This window comes from Typopeltis vanoorti, chromosome 24 (genome assembly GCF_054136105.1).
Source record: "Typopeltis vanoorti isolate ZY-2024b chromosome 24, IOZ_Tvanoo_1.0, whole genome shotgun sequence".
NCBI lineage: Eukaryota > Metazoa > Arthropoda > Arachnida > Uropygi > Thelyphonidae > Typopeltis > Typopeltis vanoorti.
The window spans coordinates 34,760,202-34,780,706 of NC_143572.1; the positions used below are offsets into that span (position 1 = coordinate 34,760,202).

A 20,505-nucleotide genomic window follows, 5' to 3' on the forward strand; every position below is an offset into this window, starting at 1 on the left:
GGGTTTCATCTTGCGCACAGGCTAATTGGCCATAAGAACACAATGGTAATGTTATGGCATTGTTGTTAGCAGTAGTAGTAGTATAGTAGTGTATTTGAAGAATTAACTAGTAGGGGAGACGGTGAGATGTTTCTAGCAGAGTACAGTTTAGTGCCCTCCTGTAAAGATTCCTTGTAGGTGTCACATAAGAATAATAATAATTATCTTTGATTTCTTCTGTGGTACTCTTTCTCCTATTTCTAAGCTTTTTCAATAGTCTTCCAGAACATTTTGCTGCCTTCCTGATATTAGCTTTTATATTCTTACTGAAGTCTTCACATTAATTTTGTTTAGCTACTTTTGCACATATCTTGGCTCTCTTACATTTTTCTCTGCATGTTTTTAGGGCATCTGCTGAACTTTTGGTATGCTTTCTTCTTTTACAGAATTGCTTTTTTAACTTCTTGTGTCCACTATGGGGGGGGGGGTTCTTATTTTTCTATCCTTACAACTTCACCACATACATAAATGATATAGGAAATAACCTGAAAGGAAATATTCAGTTGTTTTTTGATGCAAAATTAAGTAGAGTAATAGTTAATCAAGACGATGCAGAGAACTTGGAATCTATTTATCCCAAAATGCATTACTTTATATTTCTTGGCATTAAACTGATACCCATTAACTTTTGCCCATACTGACAGTCCATTTAAACTGTAACTGCAAGTTCTCTGCATCGTCTTGATTAACTAATTAACTCTCTGTCCACCACCAGCATTGATGGAGCTAGAGTTTTAAGGCTGGTGGTGGACAGAGAGTTAATTAGAGGACATAATGCTAAAGTTGCTAAGGTAGCCTATAAGATTATTTGGCTGTTGAAGAACACATTAACAAGTAGAGATAAGGAAGTTGTTATTACTCTTTATAAAGCCTTGATACGCCCACATCTGGATTACTGTGCTCAAGTCTGTTCCTCTGGGTTTCTTGGGGATAAAAAAGTGGTGGAGAGGATGCAGAGGTGAGTGGCCTGTGGAATGTTCCTTGTGAGGATAGATTGAAGGTGTGTGGATTGCAGAAATTGGTATAAGAGAAAAAGAGGGGATATGATAGAAACATTTAAGTTGCTTCAAGGGTTTTATATGATAGATGCAGGGGGGGAAATGTTTCAGCACTTGGCTAGAGGGATCAGAACAAGGGGTCATCCCAGGGAGTTGAATAAAGGTGTGGTTAGTAGGGGGTGTGAGGACTAGATTTTTTGCTTGGAAAGTTGTGAATGAGTGGAATGGGTTGCTAGAATCAGTTGTGAGTGCTTTGTCTGTTAATGGGTCCAAGGAGAGGTATGATAGATTGGGTCTTCCACGATGAGTCTTCAGACTCCATGGAGGTGTCCGTATAATAATAATAATACCACCTACCTAGCTAAATCAATCAATATCTTCTTCCAAGTTTGCCACTGAGACTCCAAGGTTTTGTTCTTGTTTTCAAACTGCTTTAAATTTTCTTCAATAATGTTTGTATAATTGAGTCTACAGTTTACCTGTAAAAGCTGTTCAACTTTAATTCTTTTTAAAACTTTCCACATTTCAAAAAAAAGAACAGTATGTAAGACTGTTCTTTTCAATGTAGTATCCATTTTTATCATGCTTAGCACTAAGTAATGGTCACTTTAAATATAGAATCCTCTATACACTCCTTTATCTTGAACCAGCATGAAGATATCACTATCAACAATGATGCAGTCAATAAGGCTTTTCTTATTTCTTGTGTCATCTTTCCACTTGAAATTGTGCACATCTTTATGTTGTTTCAATGTGGTGTTAGCAATGACTTAGTGTCCTGAGCATAAATTCAGTAAATATTTACCATTATCATTAGCTTTTCCCTTTTCTTTAATTTTCCTGCAACATTCCTGTATGCCTGGTGGGATTCATTTCCTACTCTGCTGTTTAGATCTTTAACAAGGACCACTTTTTTCATTGTCAGCTGCCTGTTCTAATGACTCAAAATTCTTCTACTTCTTCCTTAGAAGAACCTTCTGTGGGACCATAGGCAGAAATAGTTTCATTGTCCATTTCCTCGTTTTGAAGTCTTTCCACATTGCTCTACTTGAAATTGCCTTCCAATAAAGAAGCTTATCTTCAATATTTGGTGTTGAATGGCATACTTCATATGTTGTATAATTTTTTACTTTATCAAATTTTGTTTTATCAGAACACACACAATTTACAGACAAAAAATACTAGTTGTGGTGGAGGTGGGCGGTAGATGGCATTGATGGAGATGATTCTAGTAGAGGTTCGGTGTAGTGGTTGAGACAGTTGTAGGTGTCCTCCTGCAATGAGGCTTCGGACTCCTTGGAGGTGTCACGAATAATAATAATAATTTTTTTTCTTAATGTTTTCATTTCTTTAATGTTTTCAAGTTAGTAAGGGGTTATTATAGGATCACTGTTGGAGAGGTTCTACAGAAACCAGTGGGAGATCAGGAGAGAACCAGAGGTCATCCCTGGAAACTGTATAAGGAGGGTGTGAATAGGGAAGTGAGAAGCAGGTGTTTTTCATGCAGAGTTGTGAATGATTGGAATGCCTTACCTGAAAGTGTGGTGTCTGCAGAGAATTTGAGTGTGTTTAAAGCATGGTATGATGAGCTGTATGTATGATAAAAGGACCTCCCAGATGAGTCTTTGACTCCATGGGGTCATGGGTAATAATAATAATTTCACATATTGTATTTATATGCTGTATTTTTGATTTTTCTATTGTTGTAGAAAGTATTTTACCTTGGGTATGATAAATGTTAAAGATACCAAGCTATTTTAAACATGGTTTTACTCTATTTCCCAAGTAAGTAAACAGACAAACAAGTCAAGTTTGCACCTGCAAGTGTTGTAAGTCTAGCTGACCCCGCACGTAGTGCAAGACCAAGGCAACTCTTGGCAAAAGTAGAATAAACTCTGATCACTAATCTTAATATTTACCCTTAATGCAAAGCACATCTCCTGGAGGAGATGCATGATGCTTTGTATTAAAGGCAAGGGGCCACTACCCAGACCAGTTTCGACCTTTATTGAGGTCTCATCAGTGGGAGCCAGGCTAGAAATACCAAGATTTTAGTAATACAGAGCTTATAAGTATTTTACCAGAACAAGTTTCCATAAGGTGTTTTAACCTTATTAAATAAAAATCTCAGGAGGAGATATAAATGTAGAAAGTATTTTACCTTGGGTATGATAAATGTTAAAGATACCAAGCTATTTTAAACCTGGTTTTACTCCATTTCCCAAGTAAGCAAACAGACAAACAAGTCAAGTTTGCGCCTGCAAGTGTTGCAAGTCTAGCTGACCCCGCACGTAGTGCAAGACCAAGGCAACTCATGGTAAAAGTAGAATAAGCTCTGATCACTAATCTTAATATTACCCTTAATGCAAAGCACATCTCCTGGAGGAGATGTATGATGCTTTGTATTAAAGGCAAGGGGCCACTACCCAGATCGGTTTCGACCTTTATTGAGGTGTATTTAAGTAAAGACCTCTCTAAAAAATTAGGACGATCCCTAGACCACTCCATAGTGGCTGAAAGACTATCCAACTCAGCGTTGTTCCACTCAGTGACAGGCTCATCCCGTCACCGAGAAGAACTTCTCAGCGTTGGCTCTACCCAGTGGCAGGCTCACCCCACCACCAGCTAGAGCCATAATCTCAGCAGTGGCCCTACTCAGAGACAGGCAAAAACCTATCCCCAAGCAGAGCCTCTCAAAGCCAGCCCCCACCAGTTCCAACCCCTATCGAGGTCTCATCAGTGGGAGCCAGGCTAGAAATACCAAGATTTTAGTAATACAGAGCTTATAAGTATTTTACCAGAACAAGTTACCATAAGGTGTTTTAACCTTATTAAATAAAAATCTCAGGAGGAGATATAAATGTAGAAAGCATTTTATCTTGGGTATGATAAATGTTAAAGATACCAAGCTATTTTAAACCTGGTTTTACTCCATTTCCCAAATAAGCAAACAGACAAACAAGTCAAGTTTGCGCCTGCAAGTGTTACAAGTCTTGGACTACGTGTGGGGTCAGCTAGACTTGCAACACTTGCAGGCACAAACTTGACTTGTTTGTCTGTTTGCTTACTTGTCAAATGGAGTAAAACCAGGTTTAAAATAGCTTGGTATCTTTAACGTTTCTATTGTTGTTTCACATGCATATGTCAGTATTGATAGTACTACTATTTTATATCTTACTTTTGTTTCTTTTGTTAGATCTTTATTTTTACATATAATTGAATTTAAACATCCTGATGTTTTTATGAGCCTCGGGATTTTCTTTTTTTAATTCATCTTGTGATATATTTTAACAGTTCACAGTTATCCGTAGTTATTTAAATTTCCTTACTTGTTCTGGTATCTTTCCATTCAGTTCTAATTAACATCTGATTGGTTTCCTTTGTAATTGCCATTGTTTTTGATTTTTCTGTTGGTATTTGCATCTTAAAACTGCTGCATAAAGTAAAATGAGCTATATGTGTGAAAGTGGGACCTCTTGCGATGCGTCTCTTGACTCCATAGAGGTCTGATAATGATAATAATAAATAATGTTACATCATCCACATACCAACTGAATTAAAATTTTTCTTTAATTTTTATTCCATTTAATTTCTGTTTCTTAAATTCTGTTATTATTTTATCCATTGTGTTAAATAAACACATACTTAAAGAATTGTCTTGTCTGATCCCTTTTCTTATAGGAATTTTCTGTGTATTTGTATTCCGATGTCTTATTACACATTCATTCTTTGTGTATATATCCTTGATCATTTCGATGATTTGCAGTGGTATCTTTCTTGATGCTAGTACTTTCAGGATGTCCTGTAATCTGATTCTGAGATGAAGAAGCATAAGAAGAACAACTTTTTATGTAAGTTAAATCTTATAATGTGAAGAGGTAATGGAGGATTAAGTAGTAGAGATGGTGGGTGGTGTGGCCCACCTGTAATGAGTTTTTTAACTCCTTGGAGATGTCCTGTAATAATAATAATAATGATAGACATAATTATAGAAGATTTTTCATTAAAATCATAGAAATAAAAATCATCATAAACATTTCAATATGCTTTTCTTAATACCTCATGTTACTATTACTCAGGAAGTTCTGTGAATTCTCATTTTGGAATGTCCATGCTAACCATTGTTCACACGATGCTTATCATCACCCCCCCTTAAACTCTAATGTTACTTCTAAGCCTCCATGCAGTCTGAAGAACTCATTCGTCGATGAATTACTTGCAAACACATATATTTAAGCCAAAGAATTTAGACCTCGTGGCTTTGCTAACCACATTCATACACAACTTCCATTGGTGAATTCTTGTTCTCTCCTCCCTTCTCATGTATTGAAACTGTCTTCTTCATCTATCCCATAAAAAACTCTTCCTGTCAACCGAATTTTGCAATCTACAAACCTTCATTTGGTCCACATATGGAATGCTCCACAGGCCAGTCACATTTTGGTCATCCACCTCTAGATCCTCATCCTCAAGAAGCACAGATGACTAAATCTGTATATGATAATTAGTCTTAGATGTGATCATTATCAGAGCTTTATATATATATATATATATATAAAAATGAATAATAATCTCCTTGTTTCTGTTTATCAGTGCCGTTTTCAGCATACAAGTGAGCTATTCCAGTGAGCTATTTTTCCTACTTTTATAATATGTCCTGTGAACTTCACCTACCTAATGACTATTTCTTGAAGTTTTCAGTGTAATAATATTTTCATTCTAAAGTTCATAACTTTATGCTTTATCCATTATCCCTGCAATCTTTACCCTTACTGTTAGTCTATTTAAGTCATCCTGCAGGGCATCTCATTATCTGTATTCATCATTGCCCTTCCCAATTTAGCAATTTGGAGACAACTGGTATTCTCCCCTAACAACAACACTTACTGCTGCTACACCATTGAGAAAGACATTAGTAAATAGGAACAAGAGCTTGATGATTCTTGTATGAAGCTGTGTTTGGTTCACAATGGTCCCCAGTTATAATACTATACGTGTACAATTCAAATATAATACATGTATTGGAAAATCACCCTTTCTTCTCTTCTCTTTTATTAATCATGAAATTCTAGAATGTGTTAATCATGTACTGGCTTCTGCATGAGTGAAGTAACACTTCTATCTTAAGAATAATCATCAATTTATTTTTATATAGTGCTTTTTATTATACTCTAATAAAGACACATTATTTGCTAGTATATTATTGTAAGACTGTATTGCAACATATGAATATTGCAGTACAGTATAAGTTTTTATTTTATAATAAATATTTGCATAAATTATTCTGATTATAACACCTTTGTGGATAGTCTCTGGACTCATCACAGTAAGTTACTCCACCCCACACCGATTCGTTTTCATACAGCCACACTATGCTACACATTAATCTACATTGCTGATGTATTTTATATCTGTTAATTACACATGTTCACTAGTTGGTTTACCTGTTTTGCAAGAGGGAAAAAAACCAAGACCCTGCTACCTGTGTATAAAACTGGCTAACTCACCTTATAAAGATGGAATCTCTTGCAGTGAGTCATGACTTAATGGAGATCTAATGTTAAGAATAATAAAGATTTTTCAGAGATGGTGTCTTTTTATGTTAACATACACCTTGGAGAACATAAAAATGCCTTTGATACCATTTTTATGGTAAGTCTGGACTGGCAAACCACGCTTTGGACACCCCTCACAGGATTAGATGGAAGAAAATGAATGTTCTTTATAGAAGTCTTTACATGTCAGAAAGATTATTTGTAGAGTCAGCCATGGCTATGAGGCATTCCCCTAACCTTGAACAAGTATGCTTGCATTAATTTGCAATTAAATTTGGAAGACTGTTATCTTAAGATCAATTCCTACATATCTGTAATACTTCTTTTTTACAACATTAGAGGGTGCCAAATTAGGACTTTAGATCTTTATTATTATTATTATATGACACCTCCAGGGAGTCCAAAGACTCATTGAGGGAGAGTGTGCCAACAGCATCGAACGATTGAATCCCTTCCAACTACTAACCACACTCAAACTTACTTAACTTTTTGCGAGCCATTAGTAGCAGAGGCTCTACCAATCGACCAACTTTGTCCGTTATTCTTTTACTTTCTTATTGTTGCATGTTAACCATAATGTATAATGTGCTCTGAAGATGCTGATTTGTAAGCCAGTTAATAAACATCTTTTTTATAATTTAGTTGGTTTGGTATTTATAATACCATTAAAATCAGTTATGAATTTTGGCCAACTTGAATTGATAAATGCCCAAAACTCTTCATGCCTCTGACATTTGTGTACATGAATTTTATAAACTTAGGCCATCAGCTGTCTTTGTATTCTGCAATTACCAACCCATTCAGATTTGAGACCTGAGAAACTATTCAACATTACAATCCTTTCTGTACATCATTTGTCCTGTGGCAGATGGATATGTTTGTCTGCATCTCTCTCTCTCTCATTCCATCATTTTGCACTTCCGTCCTCTTACTGAACAACACTTTTTTTCTAACCACTTAATTCCAGATCTTTCTTTCATGGTTATTACATGGTGGTCAGCATTCACTGTGTAGAATAATGGGTGTGAACTGCCATTTTGACCTTTATATTAAGGTCATTTTCAGAAATGCATATCTATAGACACTGGGACATGAACTACATCACAATACACTTTAGTGAGCTATAGCATAATTTCTCTGATCATTCTACATAATACTTTACTTGAATACTATTTTTTTATATCAGCCCCCACATATGAGAAGTCCCAAGACCTGTGACACAACAGTGGACAAGTGGTAAAAAAGTAAAAAGAATTTATTGATGTGTTTCTTGGCGGGCTGACAATTGCAATCATTTAGGAAAACAGTATGGAGAACACTGTTTCGAAGAACAGAGATATATGAAATGGAGGAGGAGAAGGTTCTATACATTTGGATCTAAACTGTGTATGAGTGTTGACCATCTGTTGCTTTTATTTGTACATGATTAGAGAAAAGTGGAGGAATGGTAGTGAAGTTCAGTCCATCAGTGTAATACAGCCTCTAATATTTTCATTCCAAAGTTCATAACTTTGGAATGAAAATATTACAGTTCAGTAGAGCAGTATCCATGGAAATGCTTATAGAAAATAAATAATACAGCAACTCATCTGTTGGAAAGCAACTGGAGGGGAGTCATTAAGAGAGAAGGAAGGGGTCATCTATTAAGTGAATAGCTCTCTTCTGAATACTGCCAAGCATTCTGAGAGCTGTTTTAGGTGCACTTCCAAATGTAAGAACGGTATTCAAAGGTCATGCAGATTTGAGATTTATAAAGTGTCAGGAGTTGAGCAAAAGAGTAACAATATTGTTCAGAATGAAAAAGAATCTCTACCTTTTTTTTTTTGGACACTGAAATGGCTATGGATGTGATGTGTTTTGTGCAAGATTATATGCCTTGGATATATTAATAGTGATCAATTGAATTTCTGTTAACTTTTCCATGGCATGTGTCCAAAAATGAGATGTGATTCTACTGTGAAGCAAGAATGGTGGAATCCATAGGGGTGATCATTAAGTTTTTTTTTCTTCTTTTAAATGTTACTTCCACCCACGAAAGGTTATTAGCGAACCTCTAGTATATTTTTGTACTGTGGGTGAAGTAAGGATATATATATATTTATCAATTTTATATATTTTTTGTATTTTGAGAAAGGTTATTAGCGAACCTCTAGTATATTTTTGTACTGTGGGTGAAGTAAGGATATATATATATTTATCAATTTTATATATTTTTTGTATTTTGAGTTTACTTTTTACATAGTCCAGAAACTCCTTTAGAGACCAAACATGGAATTTTTTCAAAACATTTCATGCCTCCAATAAGTGAGGTGGTGGTCTCACACCAGGTGATGAAGTTCATCTCCCACCTCCAGGTGGTGAAGAGGTTGGCTGTTGATGACTTTTCTGGTGTTTTCAACAGCATTGGAATCAGAGCAATAGGGGCCAATAGCTTGATGGTTGACTTTTATCTCCCATTATTCCTAGAATTCCCACCTCTACCAATATTGGGTGATGTTGGCTGTGTGGAAAGTCCTTGAAGATTTTCCACACAGCCAACATCACTCAGTATTGGTAGAAGTAGGAATACAAATACCAATAATACGGTCCATTCCACGACCAAGATGGAATTTTAGGAAAGCGAAATGGCAGGATTATTCACAAGAACTGGATAAAATAGTAAGATGGACACCACCTGTGAGTGAAAACTACAACACATTCATTAGAGCAGTTGTATCAACAGTGAAGAAGTATATTCCAAGGGTTGAAAGTTTATTTTTCACTTGGTCAGACTATAATAAATTTAGTTTAATCCTTTATCCAAGTGTGTGTAAACAAAGTTTGCACCTGAAAGTATCTTCAGGACTGGGGTAAAGTGGTACAACACCAGGCAACTCCTTGCAAAGGTGGAGCAAGCTACCAACACTCCTGTCTCAGTATCTCCTATAATGCAAAACACATCTCCTTGTGGATATGTATAATGTTATGCATTAAGGGAAGGGCCACTACCCAGACTAGTTTCGACCTTTATTGAGGTCTCTTCAGTGAGAGCCAGGCCCAAGTGGAGATACCAGGCAGAGCATTAGCAAGGTAAATTTATTATAGTGTGACCAAGTGAAAAATAAACTTTCAACATCTTTCTCTAAATCCAGAGTAATTTAATAAAAAGGTGGCACACCATTTGGTAGCTCCTATAGGAGGAGATGACCTTGCTAATGCTTCTGCCTGGTATCTCCACTTGGGCATGGCTTCCACTGAAGATACCTCAATAAAGGTCGAAACTAGTCTGGGTAGTGGCCCTTCCCTTAATGCATAACATTATACATATCCACAAGGAGATGGGTTTTGCATTATGGGAGATACTGAGACAGGAGTGCTGGTAGCTTGCTCCACCTTTGCAAGGAGTTGCCCGGTGTTGTACCACTTTACCCCAGTCCTGAAGATATTTTCAGGCACCAACTTTGTTTGGACACACTTTGATAAAGGATTAAACTAAATTTATTATATATTCCAAGGGGTTTCCAAAAGGAATACATACCTGGCTGGAATAAAGGCTGTGAAGAGCTATACGAAGTCTATTTAGAATATGGTGACTGTAACATATCTGCCAAATACTCCAGAAGTTTGATAGCGAGTGCAGAGAAAAATGGATAAAAACTACAGAGGACTTACACTTAAAAAAATCAAGTAAAAAAGCATGGAGCTTCTTTAATTAACTCCATGGTTTTTTGAGTGATTGGGAAGTAACCCAATCACCCATAAAGATCCTTTGATGACTCCAGATCAAATTGCCTTTGAATAACCTTGCTGTCTAGAGTTCCTCAAGATCATCAACACACATGGGAGGTTAGGTCACTCAGAAACTTAAGACAAAGTTCAGCTGATAGTTCCCAATTTTCAAGTGATTTTACCTTGATGAAATAACTGAGGCCTTAAAGGAGGGTTAAAACTGGCAAAGCATCAGGCTTTGATGATATTCATCCTGAATTCTTGGTTAACTGTGGAAAAAATTCTCGTCACTGGCTAAAAAGATTCTTTTCTCACATTTTAAGGATGGGAAACCTTCCAACAGCTATTGAAGAGAACCAAAATAATAGCCATATTAAAAACCAACAAGCCTCAACATCAAAAAGCTATTGCTATTACCCAAATGTGCTCCTCAGTTGCTGTTATGAGTTCCTTGAAAGACTCCTCCTTAACAGAATTGGGCCAAAAATTTTTGAAGTTATCCCTGTTGAACAAGCGGGCTTTAGGGCTCAATGTAGTTGTATGGACCAAGTACTAAGCCTTACTACCCATATCAAGACAGGCTTTCAGATGTTTGAAAACTTCTGTTGTGTTTGTTGACCTTACTGCTGCATACAACATGTATGCCTTCTGACAGGGTCTTTCATTCGGTACTGGGAAACAGAATGAGCAAACTGAGAAAGCTGAACAATGGGCAGTATTAGCACCAATTTTATTCAACTTATATACATCTGATCTATCGAGAACTAGGTCAAGAAAATTTGCTTATGCTGATGATATAGCACTCGCCACTCAACATAAGAACATCGAAGTAAATGAAGATATTCTCACAAATGACTTTAGAGCCATTGGGGAATACTTTCATAAATGGAGACTAACACCAAATCTCAATAAGACCGAGGTTAGTTGTTTTCACCTAAACACTAAATTGGCAAATAGGAAACGTCAGGTCAGTTTTAACAACACAATGCTGCAGCACCAAGATCTCTCTAAATATCTGGGTGTTACCTTGGATAGAACACTATCTTTCAAAAGACATCTGAAGAATTTCTCTTTAAAGATCAGAACCTGTAATAACATACGAAAACTGTGTGGTTCTACATGGAGTTCTTCTGCTACTAAATTGCGATTCTCCACGTTGAGCCTAGTCAATTCTGCAGCAGAATATTGTTCACTAGTATGCCCCCCCCCCCCCCAAAAAAAAAGTATAAATGAATTCTGTTATCAGTAAATATCCACTTAATTTTGCTGGGTTGCTTCATATATCATCAAGCCTTGTTAGTTCACAATTCTAGAAATGTAAAATCTTTGATAATTGTTGAGCATAGAAATCTCAACCTTAAGAAGCAGTCCAGGCAGAATTAAGTGGATGTTTGTTGAAAAAGAATATTCCCATAAAATCTTAGTGGAGATAATCCCTACACAGTGCAGCAGGGGGGGGGGGGGGGTATGGGAAAAGACATGCAAAAAGGTGCCATAATAAGCACATCCTAGTTCGATTTTTCATGTCACCATGATAAGCTTATTGCCCAAATGCAGCCACCCCTTTTGGATGATTGAAGTGCATGCTTCTCTACTGTTATAGCCATTGTTGGTTTAACAACCAGCATGTAAAATTTTTGAAACTAACAATCAACTGGCACCACCAAACTCCAGCACAACACTGGCCAGAAGCCATTTAAAGATTAAGAAGTGTAACTTCTTATTCTCTGTACCTGTAGCAATAACTAATGTGAGAATTGAAGCTAAGAAATCAGAGGTATTTAATATATTGCAAAATTTAAATGCAAAAGTTAAATACTTTTGTATTTAAAACTGCTGTAGGTTTAGATGGAATATCAGCTCGGGTGTGTGAATGTGCAAAGGAATTGTCAACCCCCTCTTACTTGGATATTTAACTTAAGTTTGAACTCTGGTATGATCCCTAGGGAGTGAAAGTTAGGCAAAGTGGTTCCTTTGCATAAAGATGGCTCTAAAACTGCGGTAGTTAATTACAGACCAATCACCATCTCACGAGTTGTGGTAAAAGTATTGGAAAAGTTGGTTAAAGACAAAATTCAAGAATGGGTGGATCAGGATATGATACTCTATAGAGGCTAACATGGTTTTGTTAAAGGTAGATCCTGCCTTAGCAATCTATTAACTTTTCATAATAGAATGACATCTGAGTTGGACAAAGGAACTGGCTATGCAGTGGTACTTCTGGATTTTGCTAAGGCTTTTGACAGGATACCGCATAGAACACCGTTACGCAAATTTGAGCAGATGGGAATGGATACTAAATTGGTGATATGGATAGGAGAATGGCTCAGGGAGAGATACCAGAAGGTGGTGTATGGAGGAGCCGAGTCCAGGATGAGGCAGGTGACCAGTGGTGTGCCTCAGGGCTCTGTGCTTGGACCATTGTTGTTTAATTTGTATATAAGTGATATAGGAAATAGCTTAAAGGGAGATATACAGTTGTTTGCTGATGATGCAAAGTTGGGTAGCACAATAAAAAATCAAGCTGATGTTGAAAGTTTTCAGGATGATTTAAATAAGCTGGTAGAATGGGCAAAAGGTAATGGATGTCAGTTCAATGTGGAAAAGTGTAAAGTCATGCATTTTGGGATTAAATGATTACCAGCTGTGTACTACATTGATGGAAAGGTACTCCAAGAGATTGATGAGGCTAGGAACTTAGGGGTGTTGGTAGCTAGGGAGATGAAGTTCAGGGGACACATTGCTAAGGTGTCCAAGATTGCACATAGGATTACTTGGTTGTTGAGGAACACACATCCAGAGATAAAGAGATTATTATTCCCCTTTATGAAGCATTGATACTTCCATATTTGGATTACTGTGCTCAGGTCTGGTCACCTGGATTCCTTGGAGAGGAGGAGGCTGTGGAGAGGGTTCAGAGAAGAGTGACTAAGTTGGTGAGTGATGTAAAAAATGCTCCCTACATTGATAGATTGAGAGCTTGTGGATTGCAGAGGTTGGTTGATAGGCTGAGGAGAGGGGATATGATAGAAACATTTAAATTAAAAAAAAAAAAAAAAAAAATCAGCTAACGCCTTTTTATTCCCGTATATACGGGAGTAGGCGAGGCCATTTAGCCCTATCTAACTTTTGGAGACTGAGTGGGCAGTTCAATCTCCACTGGTACCCAATCAGAGACAGATGGCCCAAGGCTATCACTAATTAAGCGGTACGCAGTGAAGAGAGACGGCTCAATTGTGCCGCCATCTCGTGGTCTCTAACCCTAACACAATATATTTAATGTCTGAAATAATGTGGGTTCTACGGTCGATTTTCTTGAGTTTACAGGACGAAAAACCCGAGTTTCCGGGAGGAAAAACCTGCTTGCCCGTGCCAGAGATCGACTAACTCGGATACCGGTCGAAAAAAGGCTTAGAAAAATTTCCTCTAGTCGCCGACTAGACTCGAAACCAAGACTTCCTTCGTGCGGCCTAGCGCGATGGTGTGCAAACGCCACATCCACTGAGCTACACAGGCAACTTTTAAATTACTGAAAGGTTATTTTAGGATTGATGCAGGGGAAATGTTTCAGCTGTGTGATAGTGATGGAAGAACAAGAGTCATCCCTGGAAATTAAAGAGTGTGGTTAACAAGGGTGTGAGAACAGGGTTTTTTGCCTGGAGGGTGGTGAATGAGTGGAATTCATTGCCTGACTTAGTTGTGAGTTCTTCATCTGTAAATGAATCCAAGAAGAGATATGACAGATATTGTTTTGCTAGTTTGGGTCTCCTGCGATGAGTCTACTGACTCCATGGAGATACCTGTAATAATAAATAATAATAATAATAACTATCTATTAAAGTGTGACTATCTATTAAAATACCTGTTCTGTTTTCATGTTTGCTTTCTCTTAAGGAAATTAAAGTGCAGGTATCTGTCTTAAACTCTCCTGATCCTGTCCACCTAATCTTACTCATTCCAAGAATGTTGATGTTCATTTCTTTTTGATATTTTGTAGTTTGTCTTTTTAAACAAAATTTCTCATGTTTCTATGCATAGTCTAATTTCCTCGTTTTCAAAATATTGGAGATTCAGATTCAAAGCATCAGATATTGGAGGCTCTGAAGGGTCTACTCCAATCTTATCACTCTTGTGACTTTTACTTCTAGACCTTCTGGAGCCTCTTCCCTGTAGTTTGAAACAGACAAGGTCACAGGGTTCTTGACCTGATTTGTATCTTGCTTTTCCTTTATCATATTGCCATGATGTCCTTGGAATAATGTGTGGTGGATTTCCAGGCCTATCCACACAAGATTAACATCTTTGATTAAACAAATTTGTCTCATATAATTCAAAACAAATTTGTCTCATATAATGTAACAAGGTATGAGTAAGAGTACTCATACCCTTGTTACACCACCTTCACTGCTGTTTTGTTCTTCTGAGGAACTTCTCTGCCCATTCCACTAATTTTTTTTTAGCCACTTCAGGCCTTCAGTAAGCAAGGAAGTTATCTCATACTGGGCGATGAAATTCATCTCTCACTCAGTGACAATCATAAGCATCCGTGCCCATAGCAGGATTCAGACCCACAGCTAATTGTTTGGAGAGAAGATATGCTAACTACAATTTGCTTATTTATGAGTATTTTTTTGATATTTTTCAAATTAATTTTAATAAGTTTTGGATTCCCTTATATTATTTCCAGTTGAAAATGTATATTATTTAACTTCATATTATAGGCTTTGCAAGATGATGATGATTCAAGACTGTTTTCAAATATCCATCTTATAAAGACGTAACAATGTCTGAAGAAAAAATCAACTCTTTCTTAATTAATCATGTGATTGTTAAGGGTCTTTCACGCGTATCTAATTTACATTCTGTTGTTAACATTCACAGTATTGATGAAATTCAAAGTTATTTGAAGAATGGCAATGTAAAACAGGTAAATTTTTAAAAAGTTTATTGCTATAAAGATAAATATACTACTAAAAATATACTACTAATGTCATAAATACGCAGTGTAATAAATATTACTATTGCACTGACAACTGCAAGCAGTAATCACAACATTTTTAATTACAGTAATCTGTAATTTATCCTTCCTCCACCAAAGCCGGCCTGTGGTTAGCGTATCCACTCTCCAGCCAAAAGGCTGTTGGTTCGAATCCCTCCATGCCCATGGAGGGATTCGAACCAACATGTTTATGATTATAAATGTTTATGATTGTCTGTGAAAATACTAGTGGTGGTGGCTGGTAGATGACGTCAGTGTAGATGATGATGGTAGTTGCAGTCTGCTGTAGATGGTAAATCAAGTGGTGAAGATGGTGAGTTGTGGAGTGGGTGCTTTCCTTGGTTGAGTCATTGGGCTCCTTGGAGATGTCATGTAATAATAATAACAATAAGGCTCTACAGCAGGTGCTATGGCTTAGTCAGTAAAAACGCCCATCTTGTAAACAGGACAGCTGCTTTAATCATTCGAATCCCACTGGTGGCTTCATAAATTGATTCTATATTTTCTGGTGTGAGATAAAGGCCAGCCAGACAAAATATACAGTTGGTTGTTGCTATAGTCCAGTGGTGTTCAACCTTTTTTTACTATGCGAGCTACTTTTCTATAAAAAGTTATTTGGCGATCTACTCTCTTATATAGATCACATTCCCCCAACCTGATATCTGATTCCGCACAAATAAACAACTAAAAAAAATACACAACTAAAAACTTTATTTGTGTATTTAAAAATTTATTTATCACTTTTAATTATTTTAATACAACAAAAAAAAAACAAATATATTGGAATAAAATATTTATTTCTCTATTTTGGAAAACCAAAGTTAGAAAAAACAACAGATTGATTACAAACTCATAAGTTACAGGAAATGCTGGTTGATTAAAAAAAAAAAAGTTAATGTGAAATTTGCCATTTTTTGCACCTCGCAATATTTTCATAGTCAAGTTGATATGAAGAAGTGGCCAATCACAGACAATTATCCAAATGATCATTTGTAATTTGATTTTTTATGACGGTCATATTTGAAAAAGCGGATTCTGACAAGTATGTTGATCCAAAACACGGCAGAATTTTTCGTGCAATATCAGTTAATATTGGGAATTTTTCATGTACATACTTCTGTCGTGACGTTCTATTTTCATGTTATGTTCTAAATCCGCCATCTTGGTTCAAGTCACTCTTATCAATATAACACTTAATCGCAAATTGATCACCGATCCAAAAGTAGAGAAATTTATAATTATACTGCGCCACCCTATTTTTAGATTAGTCTATATAAAATAGTAGGATCAATTCTTAATTAAGTTAGTAGTCTTCTCATTAGTTTAGGCCGAATTATTTACTATTCCATTTGGGGTTCCCGCAAGATTCGAATATTTATGAACGGTGCAATAAAAAGGAATTCAGGCAAACACAATATTTAGATTAACAAAATAAAACATTTAATATATGATATATATAACAAATACAAGAATTCTGCTTTAAAATGAAACATTACAATCAACTTAATACATCTTGCTAAGTCACTTATGCCAATTCAATGTTCTAAATTTTCACATACAATTCACAGTTTCAAAATCGCAAGCTTTCTTAACTCAAATTAGTAAAACGAAACTTCTTATTTAAACAGTCTCCACATATCCACCAGCTGTACTTAATATTTAAATTCACAGGAAACACTAATCAAGGTAGACAATATTCCAAGCAATCTTATTCCGGACCTTGAACTTCGAAGATATGTTAATGGTAGAATAAACAAACAAATATGACTACTCTTACCAGATACAATCTTCAGTACATCAATTAATTGTGAGCACACTTATGAATTAACTTATTTACGTTAGCGGAACACATTAATAAAAATTCTCCAACGATTTAACTGAACTACTGTTAATTGCGCTTCGCTACTCAAAAAAAAAAAAACACATCAATAAGGCACTGATATCTTTCCTTGTTTACTTTTCTCAAACTAGTTAATTCAATATAATTCTTCTCAGGGCAACATAGTATTAAGACGTAATCCTAGACTAACTGGAACTAATCAGAATTTTTCATTGAATGTCCAGTTCTTTATTTATCCGGATACGGCATTAATTTTCCTTTACAACACAGCTGACTTCACTTGCAGCTAAGTATATGATTCACTATGTTTTGGCTCACTTCTAAACACTATTCTCATGAATTTCTGCCCTAGAGAACTTATAATTTTCTTCCACTTCTTTTGCTTGTATCCTACCTTCCTTTCCGCTCCGCAAAAACTTCCTCTCTTCTCTCTAATTAAAAATCTTCTATATAATATCTTTCCTCTCCTTTCAGTCCGAAGGTCACGCTGTATTCGACTCGTGCTTGTTTATTTCATGCGTCTCCATGACAACGCATGAACGTAAACATTTTGCTAATGTAACACAACGCTCTACTCTTACATAAGTGATTACATAACGTTAAATTTTCACAAATAAGAATAAACAGAATATTTGAGCTACTTAATCAACTCTTTCATTACGTTTACAATTATTTATAATACACTTTTCGTTACTTTACATATATATTTAGTTATCATAAATTTCTACACATATTATTATTTAATAAATTAATAGTAGGTTAAGTTTAGAATAAATATTTAAATAGTAATCCTTAATTAAGGAACAATAAATAATCTTTATACAAATTATGATTAATACATAATATGCAATGTTAAATGTGAATAAAAAAAAATAAATTGCACAACATAGTTTCATTCACAATTTAACACTTCCAAATGACTTCATTGTTTATTGATTTTAAATGTAAACTATTCTGAATGTTTATTAGATCAAGTTCTACTTCAGCTTGGTTTATATCAAACAGCCCACAAATTTTATTTGAAATTTCTGTGATTTTCAAGAAAACTTGAAAGTTCAAGTTTTCTTGAAATGGATTATTGATAAAAGATACAATCATTTCAGTTTTATTAAAATCTTTAAATCTTGAATTTATTTCTTCCTCAACTAATTCTATTTCACGAATAAATTCTTTTAAATCATAGCGAAGCATTTCTTGATTTTGTTCAAAAAATTTTAATAAATATGGGAGATGCCTAAATTCGCAGTCATTTGTATTTTTCTTTAATAAAAGTAAGTATTGTTGGAAAGTTCTTATTGAACTTAACATGTCAATTAAATTTTTATCTCTACCTTGTAACTCTAAATTTAAATTGCTTAATTCGTACAGAAATCTACTTAAAATGAAAAGTGTAACAACCATCTTTTATCACTCAATTGTGGATAAATATCTCCTTTTTCATCAAGAAAAATTTTTATATCATTAATTAATACAAGAAATCTTTCTAAAAATTGACTTCTGCTGAGCCGGTGAACATTATTGTACAACAATAATGTTACATATCATCATCTGGCTATAATTTAAATAACCGCCGTTGCAGGGCTTTTCCTCGAACAGAATTTACAATTTTAAATGTAATATCCAAAACATCTTTTGTGTTTAATCTTTTACTACACAGTACTTGTTGGTGAATAATACAGTGGTATGTTTAAAAAATCTGGATATTTGTCATCGTTTTTACATAATGAAATGAAGCCTGATTTATTACCTATCATTGAAGGGGCACCATCAGCAGTAATAGACACAAGTTTAAAAAGCAGAAGTTTGTGTTGTTTCACAAATTCATCAAATGCTGAAAAAATGTCTTCTCCCCTAGTCCTTCCCAATAATGGCATAATTTTCAAAAGTTCTTTTTTACTTGAATAATCTTGAAATACCATGTGAATAAATACCATTACCTGAGCTATATTAGTGAAGTTGTTTGATTCATCAAATTGTAATGAAAACGCAACACACACACTGGTGAATGTCTGACGTTAACCTGGCCTGGAAACTTTTCTCCGGCAATTGGAACTCTTCCTTTCGGCAATTTGAAACCTTGTCTGCAGCCTAGAAGTAGTCTCTCTCTAACGACGTCTCGAACCGAGAAGCTCCTTTCTGGAAGCGGGAAACTCCTCTCTCAAGCAACGTGGATCCGGGCAGTCTCTCTGATGGCGACTTTTGACCGTGAGTCTTCCTCTCTGACAGCAATTCTGGAACTGGGACCCCTTCTGCTAGCTTCAGTCCCTTTTTATTAGGCCTCCTCTGAGACCTCACATGAAGTTTGGCAACCCCCAAAAGAATCGGTATGAGTCTTTCATCTTAAGTTTCAAATTCGACATGCCTTTTGTTCTCCTCTGCTTTCTTTTGATTGTAAGTTGCCGGCCATCGGAAAGTTGTTTGACCTCTTTCTGACTGACTTCAGAGATGTTTACACTTAGAGCCTGCAAGCCTTTCTCATACATACAAGTTTCAATAACAATCTTTTTAATGCCGCCATGTACATCTTCGGCGACAAAAATATTGCCTTTGTTTTTAACACTCTAACATATTCTTATAAAGCAGTATATACAGTTAGCTTCAAAAGAGTTATTTACAAAAACATATAATACAAATTATACCGAGACAAACAAAGTTTATTTTTTTACAATATTCACATGGGACTTAACCTAAGTAAAAAATCGATATAATGTGCTTTGGAATATTTAATATTTAAGCTACAATCGAGTTTTTACACTTTGCTTATAATCGTATTCACTCGGCTCGTTGTTTGACTTCCACTGATCCAAATTAATTCATTTACTCAGACTTATAAGAAAATTACTGATTTGACAGTTTTAACGAAAAATAAATAAACAATAGCAATACACTTAAAGCAAATTAAAAATAATACAAAATAATAATAAAGAAAATATTATGTTTAACATTTTAATTAAATTTGTAAGTAAGGAGGAATACACAAGAGATCGACCAAAAATCGCTCTGCGATCAACCGGTCAATCGCGATCGACAAGTTGAAGTCCAAGAAGTTCATGGATGATCTGGAAGACATGGATCGGCAAATTAGTACAATGATTACAAATTGAGTGATATGGGGTACTTCAATTATGGAGATATTGACTGGAAGGACGAAAGATCGCATGGTAGGAAGGAAATGGAATTTATACACCTACTAAGAGATAATTATTTGAGGCAGCATATGATGGAGGTGCAGAAAAGTATTGGATCTGATCATAGGATCAGAAGACCTATCTGTAACCATGTTGCCATGCGATCTTGACATGGGAAATTGTACAACATGAGGAATATTCTGTCAAGAAGGGGTATATGTGGAACTACAAGGGAGAT

At 35.6% G+C, this 20,505-nt stretch overlaps 1 protein-coding gene across 3 annotated transcripts in view; it reads left to right on the plus strand.

Moving 5' to 3' along the window:
* Positions 1 to 20,505, plus strand: part of sky (GTPase-activating protein skywalker) — a 233,792-nt gene that overhangs the window by 9,473 nt on the left and 203,814 nt on the right. For 2 of the 3 annotated variants that reach the window (XM_090413407.1, XM_090413410.1), the window contains exon 2: positions 15,022 to 15,227. In XM_090413407.1, the coding sequence (XP_090269533.1) occupies positions 15,084 to 15,227 (144 nt within the window). In that variant the 5' untranslated portion in view covers positions 15,022 to 15,083. Of the gene's footprint in view, positions 1 to 4,718; positions 4,889 to 15,021; positions 15,228 to 20,505 lie in introns of all 3 variants that reach the window. The other variant, XM_090413408.1, reaches the window with a different exon arrangement.